Below are 27,199 nucleotides of genomic sequence, written 5' to 3'. Positions count from 1 at the left end.
TACTTCTCACAGCCAGCGCCCAGCGGCGTCGACGCTTCGTCTGGCTACCCTGTCCCAGAAAACTCGTCGCGACACAGATACCGAGAGGCGACCTGCGGTGGTTCCTCGCACGGCCGCGAAGCGGTCGCCCTCGTATACTGCGCTTGTTTTTTTTTTTTCATGGACCGTGTTTCGTCGGTGCGCTTCTCTTCACGTGTGACGACGGCGTTAGCTTCGTTTGCTGGCCCTTTTCGTGGGCAGACCAACTCCGCAGAGAAGAATCAAAGTGTATGAGGCCGCCGGATGACTGACACGTAACGAAGGCTTTGGGGAGCCCCATGAAAGGGCTCCTGCTTGCTGCTGGTTTCGATTAACGTGAACGTTCGGCTTTTGGGGATACGTTTGAAGAAAACAAACTCGGGCAGGAAGTGGGTACATCTGTGGCGTGCCGATGCAGCTCGCCGAGTCCGGGTAGGTCGTCCTCTCGTTAATACCAAGAAGGTCAGGTGCCTTGCTTCGAAAGGTAACAGAAAGGGAGAAAAAGCGTTTATTAAAAAAATCAATTAAACGATTAATCCCTGCAGGGCTTCCAGCGAGAGGCCCAAATTGGATTAAATGTTGCGCTCCTGAACAGGTATAGCAGCAAAATGTGTTTTAATGGTTTATCGGGGGGAAGCGGTCCATCTTCTGTAGTTGTTGAATTTTCTGCGTGTTGATTTTCTCCTCTACTTTTTGTATGGAATTGATCCCACTGTATGCCATGCTATGTTGCACGGACCCAGTCAAGCCTTTTCGTGCTCTTTGTCCCTGCTCCAAACATTTGTCAGATGTTGAATAAAGCTGAATTGAATTGAATTGACTCTTGAAAGGGGCCGATGCTCGTAACAAGTTCGATGCCTTAGAGGTCACGTTGTCAAATATGCTTTTAACGAGTATAAGCCCATGATGTTACTAGCGCGGGGTTGACTGTGCCGAATTACTTTGTGTAGGAAGCAGGGAAGAATTCATTCGGATGTGCAAACATGATGTGGGCCCAGTTGTCGCCTATTTGATTTCTTGAAAACTCCCGCGACAGACACGACCAAGAGGTCAAGGGGGAGACCGGGTCGGACAGGCTCCACAGAAGCAATGAAACAACGAAACGGCCCATTAAGCTTATACGAAGAGAAAAATACTTAATAAAATGAAAAAGAAAGTTGTAAACACGAATTATAGATGTCACACACCGGAATTATTATACATATACTGCGTAGCTGCTCAGTTTCACCGACAACGCTTGACAGATTTGGCGCCTAGCATGCCTAAGACGCACAAGGAATTCACCCTAAAATCTCGAACTTTATTGCTTCTCTCATACTATTACTGTTTATTTGCTGCAAACTGCAGTGCCAGCGTGCTCAGGACACACGTCTTTTGCGTAAACGTACATAGTTGCACATACGCCTCTCTGGATGATCTCAGTCGTGATAATACAGGGTGGATCTCGTGCGACGTCGAACATGGATGCGCTGACACGGTACATCGGCTCCGCTCCATGTGGTTAGTACTCACATGCACTCCATGTGGTTAGTATGTGCGCTCCATGTAGTTAGACATGCGCTCCATGTGGTTAGACACGCGCTCCATGTGGTTAGACACGCGCTCCGTGTGGTTAGTACTCAGCGGGCGTCCTCGCGTAGAAAACAAAGTTGCGGCGCCCATCGCTGTTTTAACTAGACGCCGAAATAGAGCTGCTCTAAAGAAGAAACGGCGGAGCGAAGCAGCTCGCATCAGACGCAGTCAGCAGGATGAAATGCAGCGCTCGGCGTCCAGTCGGCGCGTTGATGAAAGAACGCGAACGCCCGCTGTTTTCGCCGAAGAACCGAAGAAGCAGGAGCGCCCACGCATCCTGCTGTGAAGACGCATGAAAAAAACGTACGTGCTGAGACAGTGATCTGCAGAAGACGGTTGAGTGACTTGACAGCGCGAATCGTGTGCACTACAAAAAATAAAAATAATAAAGAAGAACGTCCAAAGCGGACTCAACGTCTTCCTTTTCCTGTAGCTCCTGATTGGCGCGGAATAAACGTCGTTAGTGCTTTCCTTAGTGTGTAATCTATTCTTCGAACTGTTTGGACGTAAGGCTGCCCTACTTAATTTTTTTGCAACAGTGCAGGCCTTTATGCGCGAAGCAGGATTGCAACTCAGCCTCGCATTCATTATATTTCTCGCTCCGCGCATCATGATCCCAGTCACGTCAGGTTGTGCAGGTGCAATTTTTTTTTTTGCCTGATGTTCTTGTTTTCATTATCAGCATTCCTGACCGCTTTGAGCCACTTCTTGTATTTAGCATGCTCACTTCCGCCCATATAACATATTCCGTTTCAGAATTCGTAGTCATGGGCGATTTTCCCTAATGGAGTCATAGCGTCTTGCCTTGCAGTTGTGTCTTTGAATGGATGTGGGGATGAGCCTTTGAAAAGAGAACTATTAAAAAATTATTTCGATCGTGTGTAACGGCCGAATAAAAAAGGAAAATATAGGTTCTGTTTATGATTATGTGAGTTATTTCTAGCACACCTAACGATTCTAGTCTTCAAATCAATTTGCAGCAACACAGCAGGTGGCCAAAGCGGCAGCAGTCGGCGTCTCTGAAGTTTCTTGCTTTGCAGGTTGTCGCCACCACCAGAAAGGCTACACGGTGTCGCCTCACTAACCACGTTAAACTCACTTGCCATTAGTAGCTGGCGGGGTCGCCTCTGACAGAGAAAGGTTAACAGAACGAAACTTGTACTGGTTTAACTTTTTGTTTTATTTTCATTTTGGCTGTTCGTCAAGTTCGTCGAATATAATTGGTGATAGGGTTCACGTCAGTCACTTTGTACCGCGCTGATTCTCCAAGGTGTTAAGTTAAACAACCAACATAATATGAACTGCTCCAGTCGAAGTTTTTCTTGCTTACTGATGCTCTTTAATAACATTAATAATCTGCCTTTGCAGTAATAGCACTGATTTTCGGTACCGAAATGCTACGCTGCAGTTTAGTTTGGTAATGAGTTTAAGCCACAAGTGCGACATATGCTGGCTCATTATTCAACTCCTAACTTCAAACAGATCAACTCCCACAGAGCCGTTTACATTGGGAAAAAGCAACACGCTGTTTTTTTTTTTTTTTGAGAATGATTGTTTCGTGATTGAGCTGGAATTCCATGCTTGAGGCGTTCCTTTTTCTTTTTGTTTTTTTTTTACCTTGACATGTTTTCGTAGTTATAGCTTGCCTACACCTGAATATCTTCACACGCATCGCAATCAGAGTGAACAAAAAAGCCCTTGGCTGTCCAAAGACGTCTTGCCTGCGAAGACTGCCACTCAGTGGGCGATGCAAAGCACAACGTTACAACGCATTGCATCCCACTAAGCTGCCTGAAATTCGACTGCATTTCACGCACGACGACAGCACTATAGCGCCAATGATGCAAAACACCTGTAGAGGACTTCTTACGTAATGGTCAGCACGCGCATATACGGCTGACTGTTCACAGACTCCACGCCCCTCTCCCAAAACCCATCAACTCGCAGGTACACTGCACCTGCGGTCAGCCGTCGTCTCTACACACGTCGAGCCATGAGAGGGCGCAAGAGGGATCAAGACATTCAGCGGCGACCCTTGATTGACCTTTGACCGGACGTAAACACCGCTCGGCCATTCGCATATGATTTTGCTACCGCTGGATCGCAGCGACTTTTCCTTCGCGCTGCCACCGAGTTCAGTTTCTCGAGGTCGCAGGCACTCCATAACAGGTTTCTAAGCTGCCCGCGTCGTCACTTTCAAGCGCGGGATCATTTTTCTTTGGGATACCCGTTCTGCGAGCTTCGCGTCGCGTTTTTTCTTGGTCGTTTCCCGTTTACCGGGCAGGCTCGACAGTGAAATATGCACAGTCGTGGCGTTACCAAGTTGTAATGACGAATAAGTGTTGGGCACTTCGTAATAATGACAAATAGAAGTCTTTTTTTTGTTCACTGACCTGCGTGAGCAATGAGTACAAGTGAGAAAGAGAACACGTTTAGTTAAAAACATCGTTTGTAATATGCGGCGCCACTCGAATGTCAACGCGACAAAGTAATGGCGGCGTAGATGCAAAGAGGAAGGCGAGCGGAGGTTGGTGTTAAATTCGGAAAGCCGTGAGAGCGCGTGAATTCTAGAGGTGATGTTCCGTTCCAGACGACGCTACAGCAGACGAAACGCTGCGCCTCGTCCTGCCACAAATGGCCGACGTGTCGCATTTGTTCTTCTCGGGGCGACGGAAGCGCCATCGGACGCCATCTTCGTTTGATATGCGTGAACATCCACGTACGCAAGCCCATACCAGACGGCCAAGTTATACGCATTTTGGTTAACTCGCTGTGCTTCGCAGAACGCACGTTCGCACCTGCCCCAAACATCGGGATACCGCAGCCGTGTTTTACATACAGTCAACGTCGGCGATGCAACCGGCGCTACAAAACGCTTTTTTTATTATCACTTAAAGAGCATTCTTCACGGCGCACGCTTAGCCTACTTAACGGCTTTCAAACTGAAGAGCATGCGTTAGAGGAGGAATTAATCAAAGAGAACAATTAGGCACAGCTTTCGTCTGCTTAGTACCTTCGTCTGCCTAGCGCCATGTCAAGTCGAGGCACGAGCATTATTCTTCAGAGGCCGTAGCCTGCGGCCCCATACTGAGCGTCGGTAAGGGTGCGTGCAGCTTGGATTCAGTGTTCCGGCTAGCCATAGCCCCTAAGTCTTTTGGCCCACTGTATCGCTTTTCTTTTCCCTACACGGTGTCGCAATTTCGCGTCGACTGTGGAGCTTCCGGTAGGGCGACCGCCATACACCATAACATCGACTGAATATGTCCTAAGCCCGCCTGAAAGCAAAATCTTTAGCAAACCATTTAGTCACACTTAGTCACGGGAGCGGTGAAAAGCGCCGATCCGACCAACCCCTTTCAAGAACATGAATTCCACTGACAAATGGTTTTGCGACGCCAAATATAAACCTACGCGGATAAACATCTAGGCTGCAGTATATGTTTTTCGAATTGGAAGCTATAGCGCGCGCGTTGAAGTCGCTGCGAGAAGCGCCACCTTACATGCCGACAATAACGCATATAGAGTCTGCTTTCTACGCCGCTTTTCATTTTTAAAGCTCAGCGGGGGGGAGGGACTAAATGTAACTCCGAAGCCCGGCAGCGCCGGCACCTCTTTTACACCGCCGCTTCCTTACCCATCCGCCCTCGCAACAGTTCCGGGCCGATAAGAACGTAATATATAGTTTCGGTTCGAACGGCGCATGGAGTATACATCCTCGTCGGATCGTGACGATAACGTTTGGCAGGGGCTTTACTTTCCTGCGGGACGTTTTCCTCGGAATAAACTGTGAGACAAAATTAAGGCGCCAAAACCCCAACGTTCCGGCGTATTTACACTGCGCTCGCATAATCTATACACACGGCGCGGAGGCGTAGTTTCACGGAGGTTGGCGCAAGCGCGTTCGAGAATATGGATAACGAGGAAACAACGGACGCGACGTACGCTGTAGAACGTTTCTGTAAGGTTCGTGACACCGAAGAATAGCCTCTGCCGAGAAATAAAGAAAAACAGCTAATTCTTTAAACTTTTCTTCTTTCTTTTTTTCTGTAAACGGTTGGCCGCGTAAGGCACCTGTGGTTGGAAAAAAAAATATCGACTCCGCTCTAACGCCTCCGTTCCGCGATCGTTTTGAAGATATGCAGATAAGTGGAGTGCGTGGAGGGCGGAATCGTATACTGATCGCAGTATTGCTTTATTTTTTTATTTTTTACTCTGTCAATATGACGCAAAAAAAAACAACGCACACAGTAATCGCTGCTCGCCTGCCAGAACTAGCAAGGAAGCTGCACTTTCTTTTTCCATTCATACCTGCTGTGTATGGATGCAAGAAATGTAGGTTATCCAATGAGCTTCAAGAGTTTTGAAGTTACAGTGCATACACATATAACAGCGTGTATGATGCACGCTAGTATATATATGCACCTAGGCGATAATAAACTCATCCGTCTAGCTTACTGGTGAAGCAGCTCAGTGACACGTACACAGAAAAGACACAAAAGACGACAGCGTCGTCTTGTGTGTCTTCTCTGTGTCCGTGTCAGTGCGCTGCTTCAACAGTAAGGTATGATGATCAATCACGAACTAGCCCAACTTTCCACATTACTGATCATCCGTCTAGACTCACTGGCCATTGTTACTGCGGCTGAATGAAGGAAACGTCGAGAAAGCAGGTCTAAAAATTTGAATGAAATATTATTCAATTTCAATTTAATCTGCACATATTAGTAGAAATAAATTTTTTCTTTATGTTTTGTTTTCTGTTTAAATTGAGCTTGCAACTTGTTCATGGGTATATCGAGTTGCGCCAATCTTCATTATGTTTTTTTTTTAGTGGGTGCGCATTAAAATGTGACAGCCTCCAAATTTGACGTTTAGACAATTGCCCCCAAGACACTAATCAAAAGTTAATTAATAAAGTTTAATTAGGCAGTCTTCTGAAGGCCGCGTTATTAGTGGAAAAGGAAACGCCATGGACGGTCGCAGTGCACATTAATTTTTTATTAGAAATGATCAAAAACAATTACAGCTTGTATGTGTGGGAGCACGCACGTGAACTTTTTTTTTTCTCATTCCGTTTTCACGGGAATGCGACCGCCGTGGTCGGGAGTCGAAGCCGAAGTTTCGCACTCGGTCGCGCAGAAGGTGGCCCATGACGCGCCATGGCACGTGACCTTGGTCGACGCGGGCGCATGCGCGACGTATTATTCCCAAAATAAGCAGCGCGAACGGGAGCTCTATTTCAATTCGTTTCATAAGTGCAGCTTTGCTTTCAAAGTTTCTTTCAAATTTTGTTTTTGTTTATTTTTTTCCAGTTTGTTGATGTGACAATTACGATCATATCGGAGAGTATTAACACTGCAATTTTTCCCTACGGCGACCACTGTAATCATGGGTGTTGACGCCGTCAAGCCTTACCATTAACTGGAAACTCCGGAGAACCTCCGCCGCGTAAGCCTCGCGACTACAGCGCATGCGCTGCTGAGACTGAGGTCCCGGGTTCGATTCTGTTAGCGGTGGTCGCGTTTCGATGGAAGCGAAATTCAAAAGCGCTCGCCTGTTTAGACTTGTGGGGACGTTAACGAACCCCACGTTGTAAAAATTATTTTGGACGCGCTTCGTAACCATATGTCGCGGTCGTGGTGCGTAAACCATGAGAATTTATTTAATGTAGAAACTCCGGCGAGTGATTTGAATTAACCTCCGCACGCTTAGACACGGCATTTCAGTTCTTGCAGACCATCCTTCGTCCCCCATTTTATTTTCGATGTCTTTTACCGAAATTTACAATTTCTTTGTCATAATAGAGAGGGGAGGAAGTGTGCAGTTGGCAAGTTCATGTGGTGCGTAGAGCAAATAACCTGTCATCTAGTACAGTAACATAATCAGTGGCCAGGGTAGGAAAGCCAGTTGAAGATGACAGCCAATGAAGTTGTGCAATGACAATTGGAAATTTGTAAACATAGCCTAGCATCGGTTGAGGCAAGACACGGGTAATTGGAGACCGCTTGCAGTATCTTTCGTCCTTCAAGCAGGCGAGGAGGGGGGGGGGGATAACATAGGCCAATGACGATTACCATTACAGAGACAATAATACGTCTTCGTGAATGTGCGGTACTGTTTAGGCTGGGTCCCGTGTAACGCTCCCTCGTCAAGGGTGCGCACGAAATGCGAGTACCGGACACGCGCGACTGCACTGAATACGGTTGTTAAAATGCGTCGCCGCCCGGCCACGCTCCTCCTGCAACCTTAAGATGCCAAGGCTGCAGCATGGCGAAGCTTCGCGCAATCACGTGACAGCGAGAGCAACGCAAACCGGCGAAGTGGACGCATTCTAGCAGCCCTCCCAACTTCGGCAATCGGCGTTTACGACGATTGTTACGTAACTCCCCGCACGCAGCCGCACGCGGGACCGGCGTCCTCAGCGGTCCTCCCGCTCTCTCCCTTCTCTCCTCCTCGCCACGGGCCGCGTCCGAGTTTTCTTCGCGGAGAGCGAAAGAAAGAAAGTAATGAAAGTAGGGGGAGAGAAAGAGCACCATTCCCTACCCCCTGTGCAGCGCGGTTGAGGTGTCCTCTGCTGAGAGACAGTCACTGGGCTGCACTTTACCCCAACCTTTCCTTCCCATCCAGAATCTCCTTCTCACTCTCTCTCTCTCTCGCGGAGAGCGAAACGAGAGATACGCGATCGAGGAGCGTTCGACTCGAGCATCGCGCGACATCCGGCGGGCACCCAATTAGCCGGCGCCGACGATGGCGAGCCGGGAGCACGAAGACGACGACGAAGACAACGACGACGACGCGATCCCGTTGCGTCTTCGCCCTTTCCCGCCCCAGCGCGGCCATTGCGGTGCCACGCCGCTTAGCGATCTGGGCCAACGGAGCGAGCACGCGACGCGGGCGCCCCCTAACGATTCACCGGCCCGCCGCACGCCCTTCCGTGCCACTGGCGTATCCATCACGCGGCGGTGGGAATGCGTTCGCCTTGCACCAGCGTCGGGATATCGTGATTAACGATTCATCAGCGCACAGACGGCCCGCTGCTCTAGTTAAAGTTAAGGAGCGCGCCGGCAACCTGCGCCCCCTCCCCCTCCCACCGTGTTTAGTTTAAGCAGCCGTGCTTCTTTGGCCTTGCGGGCGTCGAGAAGCGGGCGCGATTGTTTAGACCGGGGCGTCTACCGCGCCGACTGGGGCAATTCGTCATGCAGATTGGTTGGCGGCTTCGCAAAAACCAAAAAAAAAGAAAGAAAAGTGAATTGAGATGCGGAAGCGACGCAATGCGCAAGCAGTCGCCTCGCGCCCCGGACTCTCGGTAGCATTGCGAAGTTGCTGGCTTGTCGTAACACGTGTTATCGACGACCGTACGAGTTGTGTGCCCCAAGCACGCCCAGTGAGCACGCCGGTATATGGGGACTTCTGAGAACTGGGCTTCATCTGATGCTGCGCGGCTCCTCGTAATCTGGCGGGGCTACACCCAGAGAAACAACCCCCAATGAAGGACACAGTACGAGCGTTCCAGGAACTTTGAGCATCCAAAGCGATCTATCACCTCGTCAATTGCAAGTTCACATCCTGTGACCAAGGGGATAAGGCATTCCGGAATAGTTTCCGAGAAAGGCTTACGAGGGTGCAGCCCTGGCTCGGTGCCTAATGACGTGATTTGTGTCCTTCCGGGCGAAAACGAGGTCAATTAATGACGCTCATCCGTCATACGCTTTTGATGCTTTCTTTACGGTTCACACTTCCCTCTACGTGTGCAAACCATCACAATTCAACAGCACTAGTACTGTGGGGCAAATTCGCACAACCTTTCATTGGTATGCGTATTCCGGGTTGGCCGACCGCCTTTTCAAATACTCGCTGCATCGAAATTGGCTAAATTTGGCTCCTAAGAAAAGAGTAGCAGTTTCGCCCGAATGTCTAACCATTAGTTGAGACACCAAATCAGCAGACAGCTATGCGAAGTAAGGATTGTAGTTTCATCAGCCTTATAAGCTTGTAAACGTTCGTTTACTAACTAAACAAGCACGATGTCAGATACTCACACGCAAACGTGAAACGCATTTCGCTCGATGACCGCGCACATTTGCTGTCGGAGCGCTGGAGTGACAAAGAGCGGCGACCGCGCCAAACGCAGCCGCCACCGCAGTAGAACACCCCCCCCCCCCTCTCTCTACTCCCCCGCCCCCCGGAGCCTTGCAAGCGATGGACGAAGACGGCGCGCTTCATCCCCGCTTTCCTCCCTAGGGCGCGCGAGATTGAACCACCATCGTCGGTTCTCACTCGTACGCTTTCGCTCGCACATGCAGCGTACGGCGCGCGGCGACGATGTTATCGCACTTAGACTTCATATGGAGCATCACGACGACGCCGACGGTCACGATGATCACGATGATAGGAGAAATGCGCCTGGAGTGTCAGTAAAACTGCTGTAGCAATAAAATTCTAGCCTATGAGCTATCTGTGAATGCGGGCCCTAACCCACTGAAGGACGTTCGAGAGCCAACGGAAGTGCGAGAACTTGAGTTAAAGCTGACGTACACTTTCATTTAGGATCGGAGACAGGTTGGAGTGATATTGATCAAACCTGCGCTGTCGTCTGAACGACGACACAACGTCCACTGCGTTAGCTGTTTTCAGTGGCGTGCAGAGTTGAATTGAAACTCGGCCACCCAACACAGCGACACCACGCTTTCCCCATCATGCAGCAATCACACAGATACATGCAATGGGGATAAACAATTGTAAAGTTACGAGGTCAGTGTCTCTTGGGATAAAAACATGATGAGTGTTCTATTTGTGAGTCGAGGCGCGTCTTTCTTTTTAGAGAAAGCTGATATGTGTGATATGGTCGTCTGCGTCTGATGACTGGCGCTTGTTCGTGCTCGCAGTACGCAGCGATCGAGGTAGGGCCCTAGGCTTGGGAACCCAGCCCACACCTGCCGCCCCTGGGAATTCTCAAACCACGGTGAAACGTGAGCGGTGAACAACCAATCGGACTAAGTTGAGTTTCTTCCAAGAGGACTCCAAAATTTGGTGAGGGTTTTCTTTTGGGCAAACTCGTGTTAGGCTAACTGCATGACTTAGAAACGAATTGAAGCACTTGCTATGGAATTTACAGAAAGGCAATTATTGGCGCTGTGGGCAGGTCGAACGCTCTGAAGCCCCTCTATACTAAGCTTAAGAAGGGGTCTTAGAACGTTCCCAAAGAATGGTCTTCTCGCCGGGAAGAAAGAAGCCGTCCCGAGTGAGGTGTTTCGAACACACCAGTATAGTGTAAGTCACCTTTGCCCAATGCGGAAGTTTCTTATCCAAGTCGCTCTCCGATGCGCGTCGTCTGCTTCTTTTGGGGAAGGATGAATGATACATTGCTGTCATTCCAAAGCGATGACTCGCAGGAACGTACACGACAAAAGTCTTTCGACATCTTTTTTTGAATTTTCGGGCATTTTGCACGGCGACGTCACCATGATTCGAGAACCACGAGGCATTCAGCGCGTGCCGTGACACGTGACCCTCTTTCGCCACAAGCCTGAACCTGGATCGTCTGTTTGTCGGCGACGCCGCTAGGTAGCGAGCGTCTGCTTGGAGTCGCGCATGCGTCGATCCAATGTTGTCACTCCAGCGTCGCTCTCGCAAAAAATATCATTCGTGAACAGGTTCTCCGCAGCCCTCTTCTGGCTGACCAACTCTGGACTGTCCAGCAGGCCCACCATGCAGCCGAGAGGCTCGGTCTTCCGGTTCCCACGTGGGAGCGGCCCGCTTCGTGAAGACTCACGATCTGCAGGACTTCTTTAAAGTTTCACCATACCATACCATACCATACCGCATTCTCCCGTTCAACTAGCTCAGAGAGACTCTTCCATCGACGTCAACTAGAGGTACCTCTAGTTGGCCTTTCGAGTTTCTTAGGTAAAAAACGCCCCCAGCCGTTCTAATTCCAATCAAAAGTCGCGTATTGCGGAAAGGGCAATTTCATCAACCAGTTTTCTCAGGGATAGAAATGGTACAATTTCTAGCCCAAACCAAAAAGTCAACAACAGTAGAATACTTATGCTCATGTTTGCAAAATCACAATACTAACTGAAGCTTAGGAAACGTTGATACAGAGAGACCACGCCAGTAGGCGCGAACCTCGTTACATCCATGAGTTTTATGCAAAAGTTATTACTCGTCGTACTACTGCATCCGCTTCTCAGCTTCCGCGTCCCTACCAAGGTACGGCTGTTGCGCCGGTGTCAACGGCATTGAACGCACAGCCACTTATAATTATCGCTCTGAGATTAGGAGGAAGCTTTATCTCTGTGGCGTTATTCAGCTTTATTTTTTTAAGGGGGAATGGGGATATCAGGAAATGATACTAAAAGCTCGTAAAACTTGTGGGAAATAATAATTTCCTAAATGAACATGTTACTCACTGCAGTCGGTAGATTTCAGCGTTTACATTTAAATGCAAGAAACTTCATCTGATTTTTTACGGTAGATGGCAAAAAAAGGAAAGATTTCTCTGTTCCCATGTAACTACAGTAGATCCCGAGACAAAGTTTCCTCATACACTTCCAAACGTGGAAGGATGGTTTCAGAAGTTAAATCTGAGTATGACAATTTACGTTACTTAACAGGGAGAGTCGGGCTAGTTGGTGGTCGATATTGGACTGCATCATGTAACCGCGCAAACGACAACGGACGGAGAAGGAAACATGCAGGACTAGATGCGGAACGACAATCGATGATTATCTGTTTTACTTTGCGGGGCTTTAGGTGATACCCCGCTTTTAAAATAACCTTGCTACGAAGTGCTAGTATCTTTTATTACCCTTACCCCCTTTTCCCCAGCACAGGGTAGCAAGTTGGTCTGAGAACTGGTTAACGTTTCTGTCTTTCTGTCTGTTCCTGCTTCCTCCTCCTCCTCCTTGCTACGAAGTGGAACTCACCGTGGAGGTCGCGCCGCTGGAACGGACATTTCTAACGAAATGCACCATATCGCTCTTTTAGTGGCCTACAAAGTTCACTTCTCCCACTAAAATCGAACACGGTCTCACTTCGAATCGCCACGTAGGCTCAATTTAAAGAAGCAGATTTCACCGGCAGTGCTACGTATTAGTCTTCGTTAATGTCCGACGGATCCTGTTCGCACACAAGTCACAAGTCTCTGTATACAGACGTCCCTATTCGAAGGAGACGAAGCAGAAAGTACCTAAAAAACTAGTGCCTGCTGCGGGCTAACACCAAGACCAACTTTACTTCGTTGAAACTCTTCTTTGAGGACACCTTCACTAACCTTTAGCTAAAGCGTCAGCGTCCTCTGTGCACTGCCAAGACCTTGGTGACATCGGCCATTATTTGCTAGAGGGTTTTCTGAATTTCCCATGCAGCGTGAAGTCCTTATAGATTGACGGCAGTTGACAATTGATTTCACTGAGGATATTGGACATTGAACAGAGAGGTGCTTCATGTCCTCCGAAATCCTTGTTGTGATATAGAGCTAGAGGGCACTGACGTTGATTGACGTGATATGGTTGAGGTGCCGACGTTCGCGTCCAGATTAAATTCCGTTCTCGCCGATTGTATTCCTTTGTTTACCTTTGGTCCTTGAGTTATCAGAAGGAATGTGATAGGTAGCGTTACGACAGAGAATTCGAGGGCAGCTGTTGCAAAGGCTAGATCCGCCGGCAACAAGCATCACTGATCCATCCCCTTACCCTTTATTAAGTGCAATGACTTGCAGTAACTGCCAATGTGGGCTTTAAGGGCCAATGGGGTGCTACCTCACTGCCATCAAAGGCAACCGACAGTGCACACGGAAACGGCACCAACACGGATTTACTGGATCGGCGATCCATCGTAGCGAGAGAGTGCTCAAGCATTTCGTGAGGTGCAAATCACGGGATGGCGATTGGCCGTCTGGTAGAGGTGAAACAAAGATGAAGTTCCAACAGCAAGATCTCAAAATTATAAGTTTGTCTAATGTGCGTTTAAGTGCAGCTGGGCCCACTTCATTACGAGTCGGCGAACCCGTGAGATGTGATAGGCAAAACTTCAGTGATGACGAAACAAATGGTACGACGAGGTGGCGGCGTGCGTATTATGCCATGCGTATTATTATGCCGCAGGGGCGTCTGCATCAGCAGGCGTTTGGTGTGTTGCGACACCACGTACCCGAGCACATGAGGGCTGGACCCTTCCGCGTGTAGCCATGCGCGGCTTAGCCGTGTCTGGGGAAAGGGGAATCCTGGGGGTTGAGCCGATAGTGGGTGTTTGGACCTTTAAGGCCTCCCGGCGGAGGCAACACATCTCTTTGGCTTCTGCTTCACATAGACGGCACCTCCAGACTGACTCACTTGGAGGAAAACGGCAGTCGCCTTTTCCTGTCTCTCCCTCCTCAAGTCTTCGGCTGTCTCTCCCACATTTTGGCCTTTCCAGTCTTCTTCTCTTATCTATTGACTGCCTTTCTTCTTGGCGGCAAGAGTAAACCCTGTGTGGCTATCCTACTTTGGGTACACCATATTTAGTTACAGTGACGGCGTACGACTGGCGTCATGCCGACTTGTATGGAAGCTCTGCAGCTCTGCCGCGTCCCCTCGTTGGGCTCCGTAGTGGGTGGTCGGCGCTATTGCCAAATTTTTATGTGTTTTCATGGAAACTTCTTTCCCCAACTTCCTGATCGCCCTCAGAAACGAGGGCACACCGAAGATGTCTAAGCTTTTTTTGGCATTCGTACACAGAACTTCCCCGCTTTCATGTAACTCACTCTGATAAACCTGAGAAAACGGTGCGAATGATCTCACCCTTCGTAGTCTCGCAATCTCTGATGGAAGTTTTCGGTCCCGGACACAAAGCATCGAAAATGGCTAGTGGTGATCTTCTCCTTAAGCTCCGCGATCAGAAACAACAGGGAAAACTGTCCAAACTTGTATCTTTCGAAGGTGTTCCAGTAAGAGTGACCCCACACCGTACCCTGAATACTACTGTTCTCTCCGATACTGATCTGTTAGAATTGTCTGAAGCCGAACTTCTAGAGCGTTGGAATGATCTGAACGTGATCAACGTCAAAAGAATTAAAATAAGGCGTGACGGACAAGAAATTGATACCAAGCACCTAATACTTATATTTGGCTCAAGTAATCTATACCCGACTCTATCGAGTCAGGGCAGTTCGTATCAGACTGTACATCCCAAATCCTCTACGATGCTTCAAGTGCCAGCAATTCGGCCACAGTACACATATCTGCCGAGGCCGTCAGACTTGTGTGAAATGCAGTGCTAACGAACACCTCTCTGAATCAGGTCAAGACTCTCCCCATTGTGTGAACTGTGATGGGGACCACGCTGCGTACTCGTGGTCCTGCCCATCTTGGAAGAAAGAAAAAGAAATTGTGGAAATCAAAGTAAAAGAGAATATATAATTCAAGGAGGCACGCAGGCGGGTTTCCTACCTGCTCAAGAACACTTTTGCCGATGTGACGCGTCAGGGGGCAGCGACACAACGGTTTCCGGCGGCTGTCCGACCCACACGCAGTGAGTCGGCAGTTACGTCATATGCCCCCTCCCCCAAGCAGTAGCAGCTAGCGCTTCTCCGCCACCCCCGCAGAAGGGGCCATCGACCTCCGGGCAGATGGCCTCAAAGGTCTCGTCTGCCGAGACGAGGCCTTCACGTCAAACCCAGCGCTCGGAAGAGCGCGTGTCCAGCGCTTAGCAAGAGGCAATGGACGCAACAACCAGCCAGACGGCGCTGCCAGTGCCTCAGCAGCAGCGAGCCTCTCTCGATCGCTCCAAAAAAGACAAAACCCATGTCACAGTGCATGGAAAGGGCCCGTGAACTAATCTCAGTTTCTTAAACACACAGCACCAAACACATTTATCTCAGTGGAAACACAAATACTACAGACTTCTACATAACCTAGACGACATATAGAACTACTACACAAGCACAATCACGTGTTGCTGTGTGTTCAAGAGACACATCTCGAACCTACCAACACAAATTTTCTTCGAAACTACAACATCTTCCGAAAAGACCGTGACGAGGCTAATGCCTTCGGCGGTGTAGCAGTAGTAGCCGACAAGGCAGTAGCTTGCCCACACGTTGCCCTTCAAACACTCTTTGAGGCAGTGTCAGTTCGGGCCATTTTTTTAAAAAGTTCGTCACTGTATGTACCATTTATATACCCCCGAACCATCATCTCGAAAAGAAAGTCTTTTATAATCTCATTGATCAGGTTCCCGAGCTTTACATACTCGTGGGAGATTTTAACGCTCATAACACGATGTGGGGAGACTCACGATGTGACGCGAGAGGTCGACTCATTGAAAATTTCCTTTTAACCTCCGGTGCGTGCCTCTTTAATAAGAAAGAACCAACGTATTATAATCCACATCATGACTCATACTCATCAATGGACCTGTCGATCGGCTCCACTTTTATCTTCCCTGATTTAGAATGGTGTGTAATTAAATATCCATTCGGAAATGATCGCTTCCCAGTAACGCTGAACTTCATAAACCAACATGACCTCCCTCCACAGTTCCCCCACTGGAAACCGGCCTCAGCTGACTGGGAACGTTTTAGGTAACCTACCCACATATCACGGGATCTTAGAGATCATTTTAGTATAGATCATGCTGTTTCATACATTACCGCTTTTATCGTTGCCGCCGCTGTAAAATTCATTCCTCAAACAAGAGGCACTTCATTCAAAAGATGGGCCTCCTGGTGGAATGATGATTGTGGAGAAGCACGGAAGAGACAAAATAAAGCTTGGGGCAAACTACAAGAAAGTCCTACAGCCAAAAATCTAATAGAACTTAAACAGGTTAAATCACAGGGAAGAAAGACGCGACGACAGGCAATGAGAGCAAGCTGGCAGAAGCTTCTCTCAGGTATAAATTGGTATACTCAAGAAGCTGAAGTACGGGACGGGCTGAAAAGGCTAAAGAGACAAGAAATTCATTCGTTGCCCCCAGTCAACGATGAAGCGAACCGCTTGAAAGACCAAGCTGCAGTGACGCTCTTGGCGAACGCTTTCAGTGGGTTTCCAGTTCTGATCATTATTCCAAGGCATTCCTGAAACACAAACAAGCAGCAGAACGCAATGTTATCGACCATAAATGCAGACAGAACGAACCCTTTAAGGCGCCTTTTAGGTTTGCCGAATTGAGAGCTTCCCTGACTGCATGTCAGAGCACTGCACCTGGACCGGACAGGATCATGTACGACATTATCAAACACCTCCCCAGTGATACTCAAGTTACTCTGCTAGCCCTTTTTAACGCTATATGGGCTGCGGGTGTACCTCCCCACCTCATGGAAAGAAGCGGTTGTCGTTCCGATTCTGAAACAGGCCAAAGACCCCACATTAGTAACGAGCTACCGCCCAGTTTCTCTCACAAGTTGTATATGCGAACTTTTAAAAAAAATGATAGACCATCGACTTTTACTCTTCCTTAAACTAAATAAATTTCTTGATCCATATCAGTGTGGTTTTAAAGTAGGATGATCTACAACTGGCCATCTAGTGCGCATCGAAGGAAACATTCGCGACGCCTCCGTGCTTAAACAATCCTTCTTATCCGTGTTTCTCGACATGCAAAAGGCGTACGATACAATTTGGCCCTACGGAATCCTGCGCGACCTATTGATGCTGGGCATACGCGGCACTATGTTAAACATTATAAAAAAGCTGTGGTTAAAATGAAGAGGCTTCGTAAAAGCATTACCGCCATCTATTTTTTAATCCATCTACGTAGGCGACATACAAGTAGGATTCAAATCCTGCAGCCTAACAGTCCGTGAGAGACAAGTACAACAGTATTTGAACAAAGTTTCTTAGTGGGCAGACGAAAGCGGGTTCAAAGTGTACCCCAACAAAAGTTCTTGCATTATTTTCACCAGGAAGAAAGGGCTTGCTGCAGATCCAACTGTCGAAATATATGGGCAACAAATACCTGTGAACAAAGAGCATAAGTTCCTAGGTGTTATACTTGACCCTAGGCTTAGTTTCATACCACGCATAAAATATCCTAAAGCAATATGTCTAAAAACAATGAACTTACTTAAACTCCTGTCCCACTAAACATGGGGTAGCGACAGAAAGTGCTTATTGAATCTTTACACGAGCTTTATTCCATCACGATTAGACTACGGTGCCGTGGTATGTCACATTGCAGCCCCGAGCGCGTTAAAGATGGTGAATCCCATCCACCATCTGGGTATTCATTCGTCTGGCCAGTGGCGCATTTACAACAAGCCCAGTCGAAAGCCTATACGTACAGTCAGTTGAGTGGTCACTCCGTTATTAGAGAACGTACATCAGCTTCGCCTATTTTCTCAAAGTGCGCTCTAATAATGAACATCCGTATTTCAGAACCGTTAATGATTTGACGTGTGAAACACTTTTTCGTATAGACTATCTATGATGCTACCTCTGTCACCGCGTGTAAGAGAACTTAGCGAAGAAATGGATGTCCCAATTCTCGAACACCGCCTAATGCCTCCACCTAAGCTATTACCGATCTGGCAGTGGCGCGTAAGAGACTGTGACGTATCCTTTGCAGAGGTCATAAAGCACGCTCCTCACCTCGAAATCGCTATGCGTTTCCATGAACTTCACTCGAAGTACTCCTGTTCCGAATTCTACACAAACGCGTCAAAATCACATGCTGACGTATCTTGTGCTGCTGTTGGCCCTTTTTTTCTAAATCTGACGTATTGAACCCCCTAACAAGTATCTTCACTGCAGAAGCCTATGCAGTACGGTCTGCAGTAAAACATATAAAGAGATTAAGACTTGACAGAGCAACAATATTCACAGACTCGTTAAGTCTTGTAAAAGCGCTAATTTCTTTACAAAAGCATACAAATCCTGTTTTAATTGAACTTTACTCACTTTTATGCAACATTTATTTGTCACATTGATACGCTCATAACACGATGTGGGGAGAAATATTACGGTATTCAAGGTAGTTGATGCCATGATTGTGTATGAGATGTGCTCGAAGTGATTTAGAAATAATACTGGTTAAGGAAATGGGACGATAATTTAGCGTAGAAGGAATATCACCTGATTGAAAAATGGATATAATTTTAGCTATGCGCCAGTCATTAGGAATAAAGCCAGTTGATAGTGACTGGGAAAAGACAGCGGTTAACATGAAACAATTATTATGTCATGTGTTCCTTGAAATATTATTGCTGAAGCCTGTATGATCGGCTCTAGTTGACACTTTAAGATTGGTTAATGGAGATAAAATACTGGCTCACTGATGACTACCTCATGCATAGTTATTCCGACTAATGCCCTTAATGTACGTCATGAGTTAACGTTTTCATGAGTGGAAATAGTTACAATTGTATCCTTACAACCGGGGATAGAAACACCACTAGAATCACTAAGACTGATATCAGCACGAATCCCTGGGTTCACCACATGCCAAAAGCGACGAGTAATATTTTTTTTAACACGGATGGCAAGTGAAGAGAAAAAAATGTTTGGCAGTAGTTGCAACTTACCGTCACCTTCGTTTCATCTTACTGGAGGCAACAAAAAAGCTACCCCGTCATGAAACTTCCCAAATCTGACACGTTCGATGTATACTCTGACTAGCTTGCTTCATAACGTGCACTGCCGGCGAGGCTGCGTGAAAAGAAATTCAGTGCAGCGCCTATTCAATCAGTGCAGCAACGGAGCTCTCAGAACAGACGTTCAGTACGTTCTCAATCCATTGCAAATTGTGTACCGCGCTGCCCGTTCGAAGCTGTCATCAGGCACAAAAGAGTGCCCACATTCTGAATGTCGTGTGTGACACGACCACTTACAAACCACAAACTTAGTTCGCATAGTTCAACGATCAGGAAAAAAGTTTTTCTGTGTGTGTGTCTGTGTGTGTGTGTGTGTGTGAGAAAGAGAGAGAAGTGTTGTCTCATCCTGGATTCAAAACATGGTCGGCGCGAGATACAAACCTGTCGGTTGTGGCGTCCTTGCCGGTTGTGGGGGCCGTTGCGCGCACAACACACACACACACAACAAAAAAAGAAGCTCCTGCTCGCAATTTGCGATTCAGATGCTGCGCTGCATAATTATGAGAGGCGCGTGCGGTCAGCCGGAAGACGATTCCGCTCGTGTAGCTGTCAACCTCTTCAATCCTTTCTCAGCGGCGCCGTAACACCTGTTCTACACGGGCCGAGTACAAGCGCGTCTCAACGGATTTCACCGCCGGTGCGAAGCTCAACTTCCGGGATTAAGTCTCGCACGAGACGAGCGCGAGTCCTCATGACGAAGCGTGCCCGCTCTGCAGCTACACGCCAACGTCCCAGTTAAGGTCCGGTAAGGTCGCTCAGTGGCCAGATGTATCCGTTGTTTTGATAGGGATTCGTGATTTTCGTGTGTTATGGATCACCTTTCGTTTCTTTCCGGCATTTCAAATGGCGTTCCGCGCAGTTGTGTTTCATCGTGTGGTCTCAGAGCGGACGAGCATCAATAACGAAGCTTATTATACGTACACTGCAAGGCGAGTATGGCGCAAGAGAGATCAGTCATAATTATCGCCGGCCAATCCAAACTGTTCGTTGATGCCTGGTGTCTCAATATCTTTTCAATCTCGAAATAATTTTAACAGTTATGTCTTGTTTTAAAAAAGCAAATGAAAGAACTGTGCATTGTGCCGCAAGATTACCCGCGCTGCTCTCAAAGCTGCTGCTAGCTTCCATGTTGGTTGAGTGAAGACCTGCTTTGAGAACAGGTCGGTATCAATTCATAAAATTACAATATCTACGCTAAATTCATAAGTTCAAAAACTGAACTAAAGAAGCTTGCTATCAAGATAAGGTTACCATTATTTCTCATCGAATAAACGTCTGCCCTCTCTTGTATAATCTACGTTAGGCTGCAGAAATGTACTATCTCGAATCGGCGATCTTTTTTTTTAAATTCTGTTATAATTTTTGAGAAATAGTATGTCTAGTAATTTTTCTGCACCGTCCAATCTAAAGCATTCATCATATTCAAGGGCAGTAACATTAAGCCCCTCTATTTGGTGCCATCGTTGTGCTCAGCAGTTGAGATTAACATCCTTTTAGATTAGCAAGTTAAGCGTCTCTCAACTACAATTCTCGTCAGTATATGTTGGCCTTCACCCGGGCTTGATGAGAACAGGGCTGCAGTATACCTATTATATAACAAAACACTTGAAAACCTGATCATTATCTTTGTGATGACATTTTCATTAGCCACTAGTGCACTAATGCTATGCCAGATAATATACTGTAATTTATGTTTACTTAATCAAGCATTGCCGTCACTTTTCTGCTTTCTTTTGCATACTGTTTTCTGTATCCACTGTGAAAACTAACAAAGAATTTGCGTCCTTGAATATGATGACAGTCATTCCTCACTGGCGCGCATAGTTGTAGCCTTTGCATCAATCCGGTTGCTTGTACCTCGTGACTGTCTACCTTCCACTGAATGAACATAACGCCAATGCAAATTTTAAACAACCTGATTCGGTTATTCGGCAAGAAGAAAAAATTGCGTTATGTATCGGATCAAAACAGGGAAGCAGTTATTTGGAGCGCAGCACTAAAAGTCCGCTAACTTTCCCGAGCGTCATATTGTTTATAGTGCACGAAGCATCCACGCAAAGGCACCCAAGGCGTGTCCGAAACAGCATATGTAGATGTCTCGCGTACGAAGCTAAGCAGCGTCAAGTCATTGATCTCAAAACGACATGCCATTTCTCCGTATCAAACAGACAGTCTCGCTTGCTTCATGGGCAGCACCGAAAAGCAGTGAGAAATTTATCTGCTAGAAAGTGCAGCTTAATGAAAAAATAAAGGAACTATGTATATATTGAACTACCCATCCGCTGGTCGTGAGGTGGGCGTTTGACCGAGAAGGCCTTGACATCCTTTTCTGTCACATTGTTGTCTTCTTCAGACAATAGCAGCGTAACAATAAACGTTCCCTACGTGACCTCTCGATCTGCACCTACACACAAGCATCATTCTTCACGTTCCAGCATTGCGCAGTTTATATTGGCGAACAGATAGCGGGTTACGCACCTAGTGTACCTACGCTACGTGGGGTATTGTTATGCCTAAATTATTTATTTCGTCGTCCAAAACTTGTACAAGTGCGAGAATGTTTTCCTAATATCAAACTGAAGTGAATAAAACGAGTCCTGAGCATGAATTGATCAGCATTTGTGAGACGCTACAACACCACACGCCCAACTGTCGAACGACAGCGTTCCTTGAGCAGTGCTATTGACCCAAATGCGTTGTCTCTTATCAGTACTCGTGCTACCGCGAGTAATCAAGCCACAACAGCGGTTAAATGCATAGCTCATTTATCTCCGTGGCACGATACACGGTGCACAACCACCGTTCAATATATTCACCGCAAAGATTAGGGTGAGCATGATGCTTACTCCAGAGCAGTTAACATTCTCTGTTTTACCGTAAGGCCAGGACCATATCGTTATCTGTGGTCACACGGCCACATGTACCATAGGCGGCACTTGGTTTTTTCAAGTTGCCTAAGCCACTTGACTATCGCTTTTGAAACTTTCAAAACAAGTGTGTATAGTCATCGCTTTTACGAGGAGAACAAGAAATGCGTTAGGTCTACATACAGCTAAACAAGCGAAATGCTATTAAGGCCACAAAAAACAAGAAGCAGCGACGCGCTCGAGATGATAAGGTGACACGAAGGCTCGCCGTGCCCTGCATTCGCATCTCGCCTGTTAGATGCTCATTAACATCTCGGTGCGGCGTCCCACGCCTCTCTTTCTTCAATTTTTTTTTCTCCTCAGTTATCAAAACTCTTGTATCACCACCTCGCCACGCACTTCCGTACGCGGAGTCGGCTCACGCCACTCCACGTGTTAATGATAGCCGGCTTCTTTCGAATAATGAACCCCGTCGAGCACACACTGTCCCCACGCCGCTTCCGAGAAAGAAAGAAAGAAAGAAAGAAAAAGACACGCTCAGCTTAGGTAACCAGAAGCAGGCTCCCCGCATATGCAGCACGTACAGCACGAAACACGCGACACCCCAGTGCGATGAAGAAGCCAGCTGCCTCGCCGCCCGGCCCGGCCCAGCCTCGCCGCCAGCCCAGCCTCGCCGCTAGTTTCGTCCGTAGCTCAGAGCGAGCGGCGCGAAAGGGTTGGTCTGGCTCGCGGCGGAGACGTGGTCAATTGCTTATGCCGCGGACGCACTGGAGATGCACGTACGCGATAGAGACGGGCTTCGTATGCGGACTGGACCGAGCCGGCGACGCTTGGGCACCGCGTCAAGCGAGTGCGAAGCACGCGATCGGCCGAAACAAATACAAGAAACCACGTGGAGAGGGAGGGGTTGCGATGGCCTGGGAGAAGCGGGAGGGGGTGGGGGTTCCGCTCGAGAGGAATTATGAGCGCGGCGGAAGTGAGAAGGAGAAAGTGACCGCGCTGGGGCTCCGCTCGCTTCCGATCCAGGACAGAGGAGCGAGCCACCGGGCGGGAGGCAGCGCGGGACCCCCGTCGCACACACTTGTGTGTGTAACCACGCGGCGCGGCGGGTCTTCGGAAGGCCCCGGCTCTCTGCCGTTACACTTTCTCGATCGTCTGACTAGAATTTTAGATCTAGATAAGCGCGGATTGTGTGTGTGAGCGGCGCGCGGGCGCTCGTCGCGCTTTCATTCTTGTTGTTATTCCGCGCCTTTTTCTTTTTCCTTCCGTTTTTCTTCACGCGCTGCCGCGCGACTGGGCGCCGCTCACGAGGAAGGCCCGCTCGCTCGCACCGGGATGGTCTCTGCAGGTGCTCCCCCTCGTCCAGGAAGGAAAGAGCAATGGTCGGAAGCGATGCCATGTCGGCGAGGCTGGTCCACCGCCGCTCCCACGCACCTGTGGCGGCGCACCCCGGCTCCCTCGAACGCACCAGCCAACTCCCCTCCCCCCCCCCTCCTCTAACCCCCTCCTTCCTCCGGTGACGTAGACTGAAGGTAACCGAAGGGGCGTGTGCAGGTCGAGTATATAAGACAGTCCGCGGCCACAGTGAAGTCGCAGTCCTCTTCCAAAGCCCTCTTGGTAGCTTGTGCTCGAGAGCAACCGACCAGCCGTCGACATGAACGCACTGGTAAGGACACGCTCGAGAACGCCAGCCCGGCTTGAGATTCCATTGGTTTGGCATAGGGACTTCGGCGGTCCCGCTTCTCGCCTTGTGGCTCACCCAAACCTCGTGCGTCACCGGGGCACCCGCGAAAACGACATCCAGATGCCTGTTTAGGCGCGAAACCTCTATATACCATTTGCTTCATAATGGCTTACAGTCAAGCCATTTCATAGTTTATCATGCGACTGGCATGCGCATCGGCTTCTCTGCTTGTTAACATAATTTCAGGAAGCCGTCAGTGGTTTTGGCAGCAATTCTAACAGCGTCGCGTAAATTCATCGTCGTCCAGCATAATTATTCCGTATGACGTTGATGCTCAAGAATTTCGTGTCTTTCGAGGCTTCATCTCACGACTATAACTATTCGATAGCAGTCGCAATGCGCAGCGTGGCGCAGCATTGGCATATGTGTTAATACCACGGGGGAACAGTTCACTGTAAGAGTTATATAGCCCAGGGATGTCATGACCCTCTTAGAAGCACAAGTGCACCCAATAATCCCTGTAGCCCTTCCACCTTTGCATTTTCTCAACTTTCCGCGTACTGTGCGCCAGATGTTCAAACAATGCTTCGTAGCATCCCCTAAGCGCGTAAAGTATAAATCAAGCGATGCCGACCCCCTTCCCTGGCCGTTGTACCACTTAGTCAGCACTTAATATTTAGCCCATGTGATTGCACAACGACGGGAATCAGCTGACAGCAGAACATTGCTCCCAGCCAGCTAATCAACGTACAATACAAAACTCCGCTGGAAGCAATCCGGTTGACCGGGCTTGGTGATTCCGCGAGTAATGGTAGGAGTATCTCATATAATATTTGGGGTTTTACGTGCCAAAACCACTTTCTGATTATGAGGCACGCCGTAGTGGAGGACTCCGGAAATTTTGACCACCTGGGGTTCTTTAACGTGCACCTAAATCTAAGCACACGGGTGTTTTCGCATTTCGCCCCCATCGAAATGCGGCCGCCGTGGCCGGGATTCGATCCCGCGACCTCGTGCTCAGCAGCCCAACAGGTAGGAGTATCTCGAGTGTACGGCGCCAGATTTAGTTGCCACAAGGCATATGCTATGAGGTCCGAGCCGCATTGGTCTTGATCATGCTCATGTATCAATGTACATATTCTGTGGACATTACTTGGCGTTCTTTTCTTCTCATTTTTGTTTATCACATAATCCACGTAGCAGTGCACACCCCATTGGACTTGTTCGTTGCTCCTAGTAAGGAGGAGAAACAAAACCGCGCTCGCCAAAATGAACTAGGCTGATGTTTCCAACACGCACTCTGATTCGTACAAGGCCCTGAAACCCGTTGCGTGCAATTGTAGGGTGGCTATCTTTACGCACGACCTCCTCCACTTTAGGAAGTTTTTCAGTCCTTTGTCAACACTCTCTGCAAACCCTCAAATTCCAGAGGAGTCACACTATTGGGTCCCGTGTTCTGCGTATCCGGCAAAACACCCGATTAGCCGTTTGAGACTCCCGAGCTCTGTGCTGGTATATACATTTTTTCTTTACTACGGTGCTCACAGAGCGCCTACATTGCAGGGAGTCACCATAATCATCATCACACAATGTCCACTCCTCCGCGTCCAGCTAACAAACCCTGCGCTCTGGGCGCTCTCGCAGGTTTGCACCGTCTTCATCAGCGCCCTACTGGGCAGCGCTCTCAGCGGATTCGTCGGCGGTGGTGGCGGCGCTGGAGGCCTCGGTGGAGGCTATGGTGGTGGCGGCTATGGAGGCTACGGAGGCTACGGCGGAGGAGGCCTTGGCGCCGGCGGCCTCGGAGGCTACGGCGGAGGTTTGGGCGTCGGTGGTCTCGGAGGAGGTGGCGCAGGTGTGGGTGTCGGCAGCAGCGTTGTCCTGCTGAGCGGTGGCGCGGCGGGTGCCAGCAAGGCCGTGGCCGGACCGGCGTTCTTGGTGCGCACGGTGCATCATGTCTCCCAGGTTCACGGCGGCGGTGCCATTGTGGCTCACTCGGGTCTCGGAGGCGTCGGCGGAGGCGCCGGCGTGGGAGGCTTCGGTGCCGGTGGTCTCGGAGGAGGCGTCGGCCTTGGAGGAGGTTACGGAGGAGCCGGAGGCCTCGGCGGAGGATACGGTGGGGGCTACGGCGGAGGCTATGGTGGCGGCGCCGGCGGTGGAGTCGTCGGCAAGCTGCTGCTCGTCAAGCACCACAAATAAGCGCCCCCATGCCCACCCTCATTTTCTTTTCTCTCAAGCAGGTGAGACGGGGCTGCTGGAAACGCCCTTATGGCTTTTGCTAGAACTCCTGACTCAACGGCGAGGAATAACGCAATCACGCTGCACGTGAAGCATCTTGCTGCCTAAATACAGAATTACTTCGCGTGCGGTGTGACGTGGCTTTATTTAGAACGGCGCTAATATCGAAGCTTATACTTTTCAACGACAGTTGATAACCTGCACACATTGTATCCACCAGTCCTCCTTTGTCACCCATCAGCAATTATTTAACGGCGTGTTACGCGGGCTGTGCGTGGTTGTTGTGGCTTTGACAGAGTGCTTTTTTGCGAAACTATCAGCCATTCATGTCGGCCTCTTGTTGTCGGCTGCTGCGTATTTGAGTAACATGGCCGAACGCGTGTCAGTGCACGGGTTCTGGCAAAAAAAAATACATGTTGGCAAACTCAACATTGTTGCTGCTCCTTGTCGACGAGTCAAGTTAAGGTTTCCGGATGATGTGCAGACCTGCTTTGCCGAATAATTTTGTCCAGTGCGTAATCATTGTATATGGTAGTGATCAAGAAAGAAAGGCACAATCACGATAACATTTCTTTGCATGTCGGTAGCAGAAATCCAGAACATTGAGAAGTAGGTTGTTTTGGCTTGAGCCTCCCGGAAGCGGGTGCCAACAAGCGCCGATTTCTCCTCCTTCAATGTCATGCATGAAAACAGATTGAGAGCGTGCGCTGCAAAACGGCTAAAGCGTTATTTGCACTCCATTCTATCCCTGACAGAGTGAAGAGGCGTCCAGTCCAAGCTGTGCAACACCGACCTTCACGCCACAGCTTCGCCGACTCGCGCCTGTGATCTAAGTCGAAGAAACCATACTATGTATTCCTGATGGATGTAAATACACATCAGCTCGGATGTTGCTTGCCGTTACAAAACACTGTTGCATTGTCTTATTCAAACCGTGTAATGAGTGCACTGCATTAGCCCGTCAGTATTTCTTAGCTCTGTGGAGCGCTACCGACTATCACAGTGTTCACAGCGCTGGACCCCAAGCGGGCAGCAAACCAGCTTTGCAATACGTATTTCTTTCTTTTTTTGAAGAAGAAGAAGAAGAAAGCAAGTTTTTCTTTTTTCTTTAAGTTCGCTTGGAATGTGCACCACCATATAGTGTTTGAATTGAATTGAACTGAATTGAATTTTATTCTCCTTGAACAAATACACAAGGAAGGAGCAGCCACAAAAAGCTACTGAGATTAGTAGCTTGACGAGGTGGCTGCC

At 48.7% G+C, this 27,199-nt stretch overlaps 1 protein-coding gene across 1 annotated transcript; it reads left to right on the top strand.

Moving 5' to 3' along the window:
- The first annotated feature begins 23,541 nt into the window (after positions 1 to 23,541).
- Positions 23,542 to 26,856, top strand: LOC139050633 (uncharacterized). Its single transcript, XM_070527219.1, has 3 exons — positions 23,542 to 23,695; positions 25,358 to 25,950; positions 26,704 to 26,856. Exons 1-2 carry the CDS (start codon positions 23,684 to 23,686, stop codon positions 25,907 to 25,909), a joined length of 564 nt encoding a protein of 187 aa, XP_070383320.1. The 5' UTR covers positions 23,542 to 23,683; the 3' UTR covers positions 25,910 to 25,950; positions 26,704 to 26,856.
- The last annotated feature ends 343 nt before the right edge of the window (positions 26,857 to 27,199 follow it).

The sequence above is a fragment of the Dermacentor albipictus genome, chromosome 10, assembly GCF_038994185.2.
Source record: "Dermacentor albipictus isolate Rhodes 1998 colony chromosome 10, USDA_Dalb.pri_finalv2, whole genome shotgun sequence".
Taxonomy (NCBI): Eukaryota; Metazoa; Arthropoda; class Arachnida; order Ixodida; family Ixodidae; genus Dermacentor; species Dermacentor albipictus.
The sequence above is the reverse complement of the archived record's forward strand: the minus strand, read 5'-3'. Positions and strand labels throughout refer to the sequence as shown.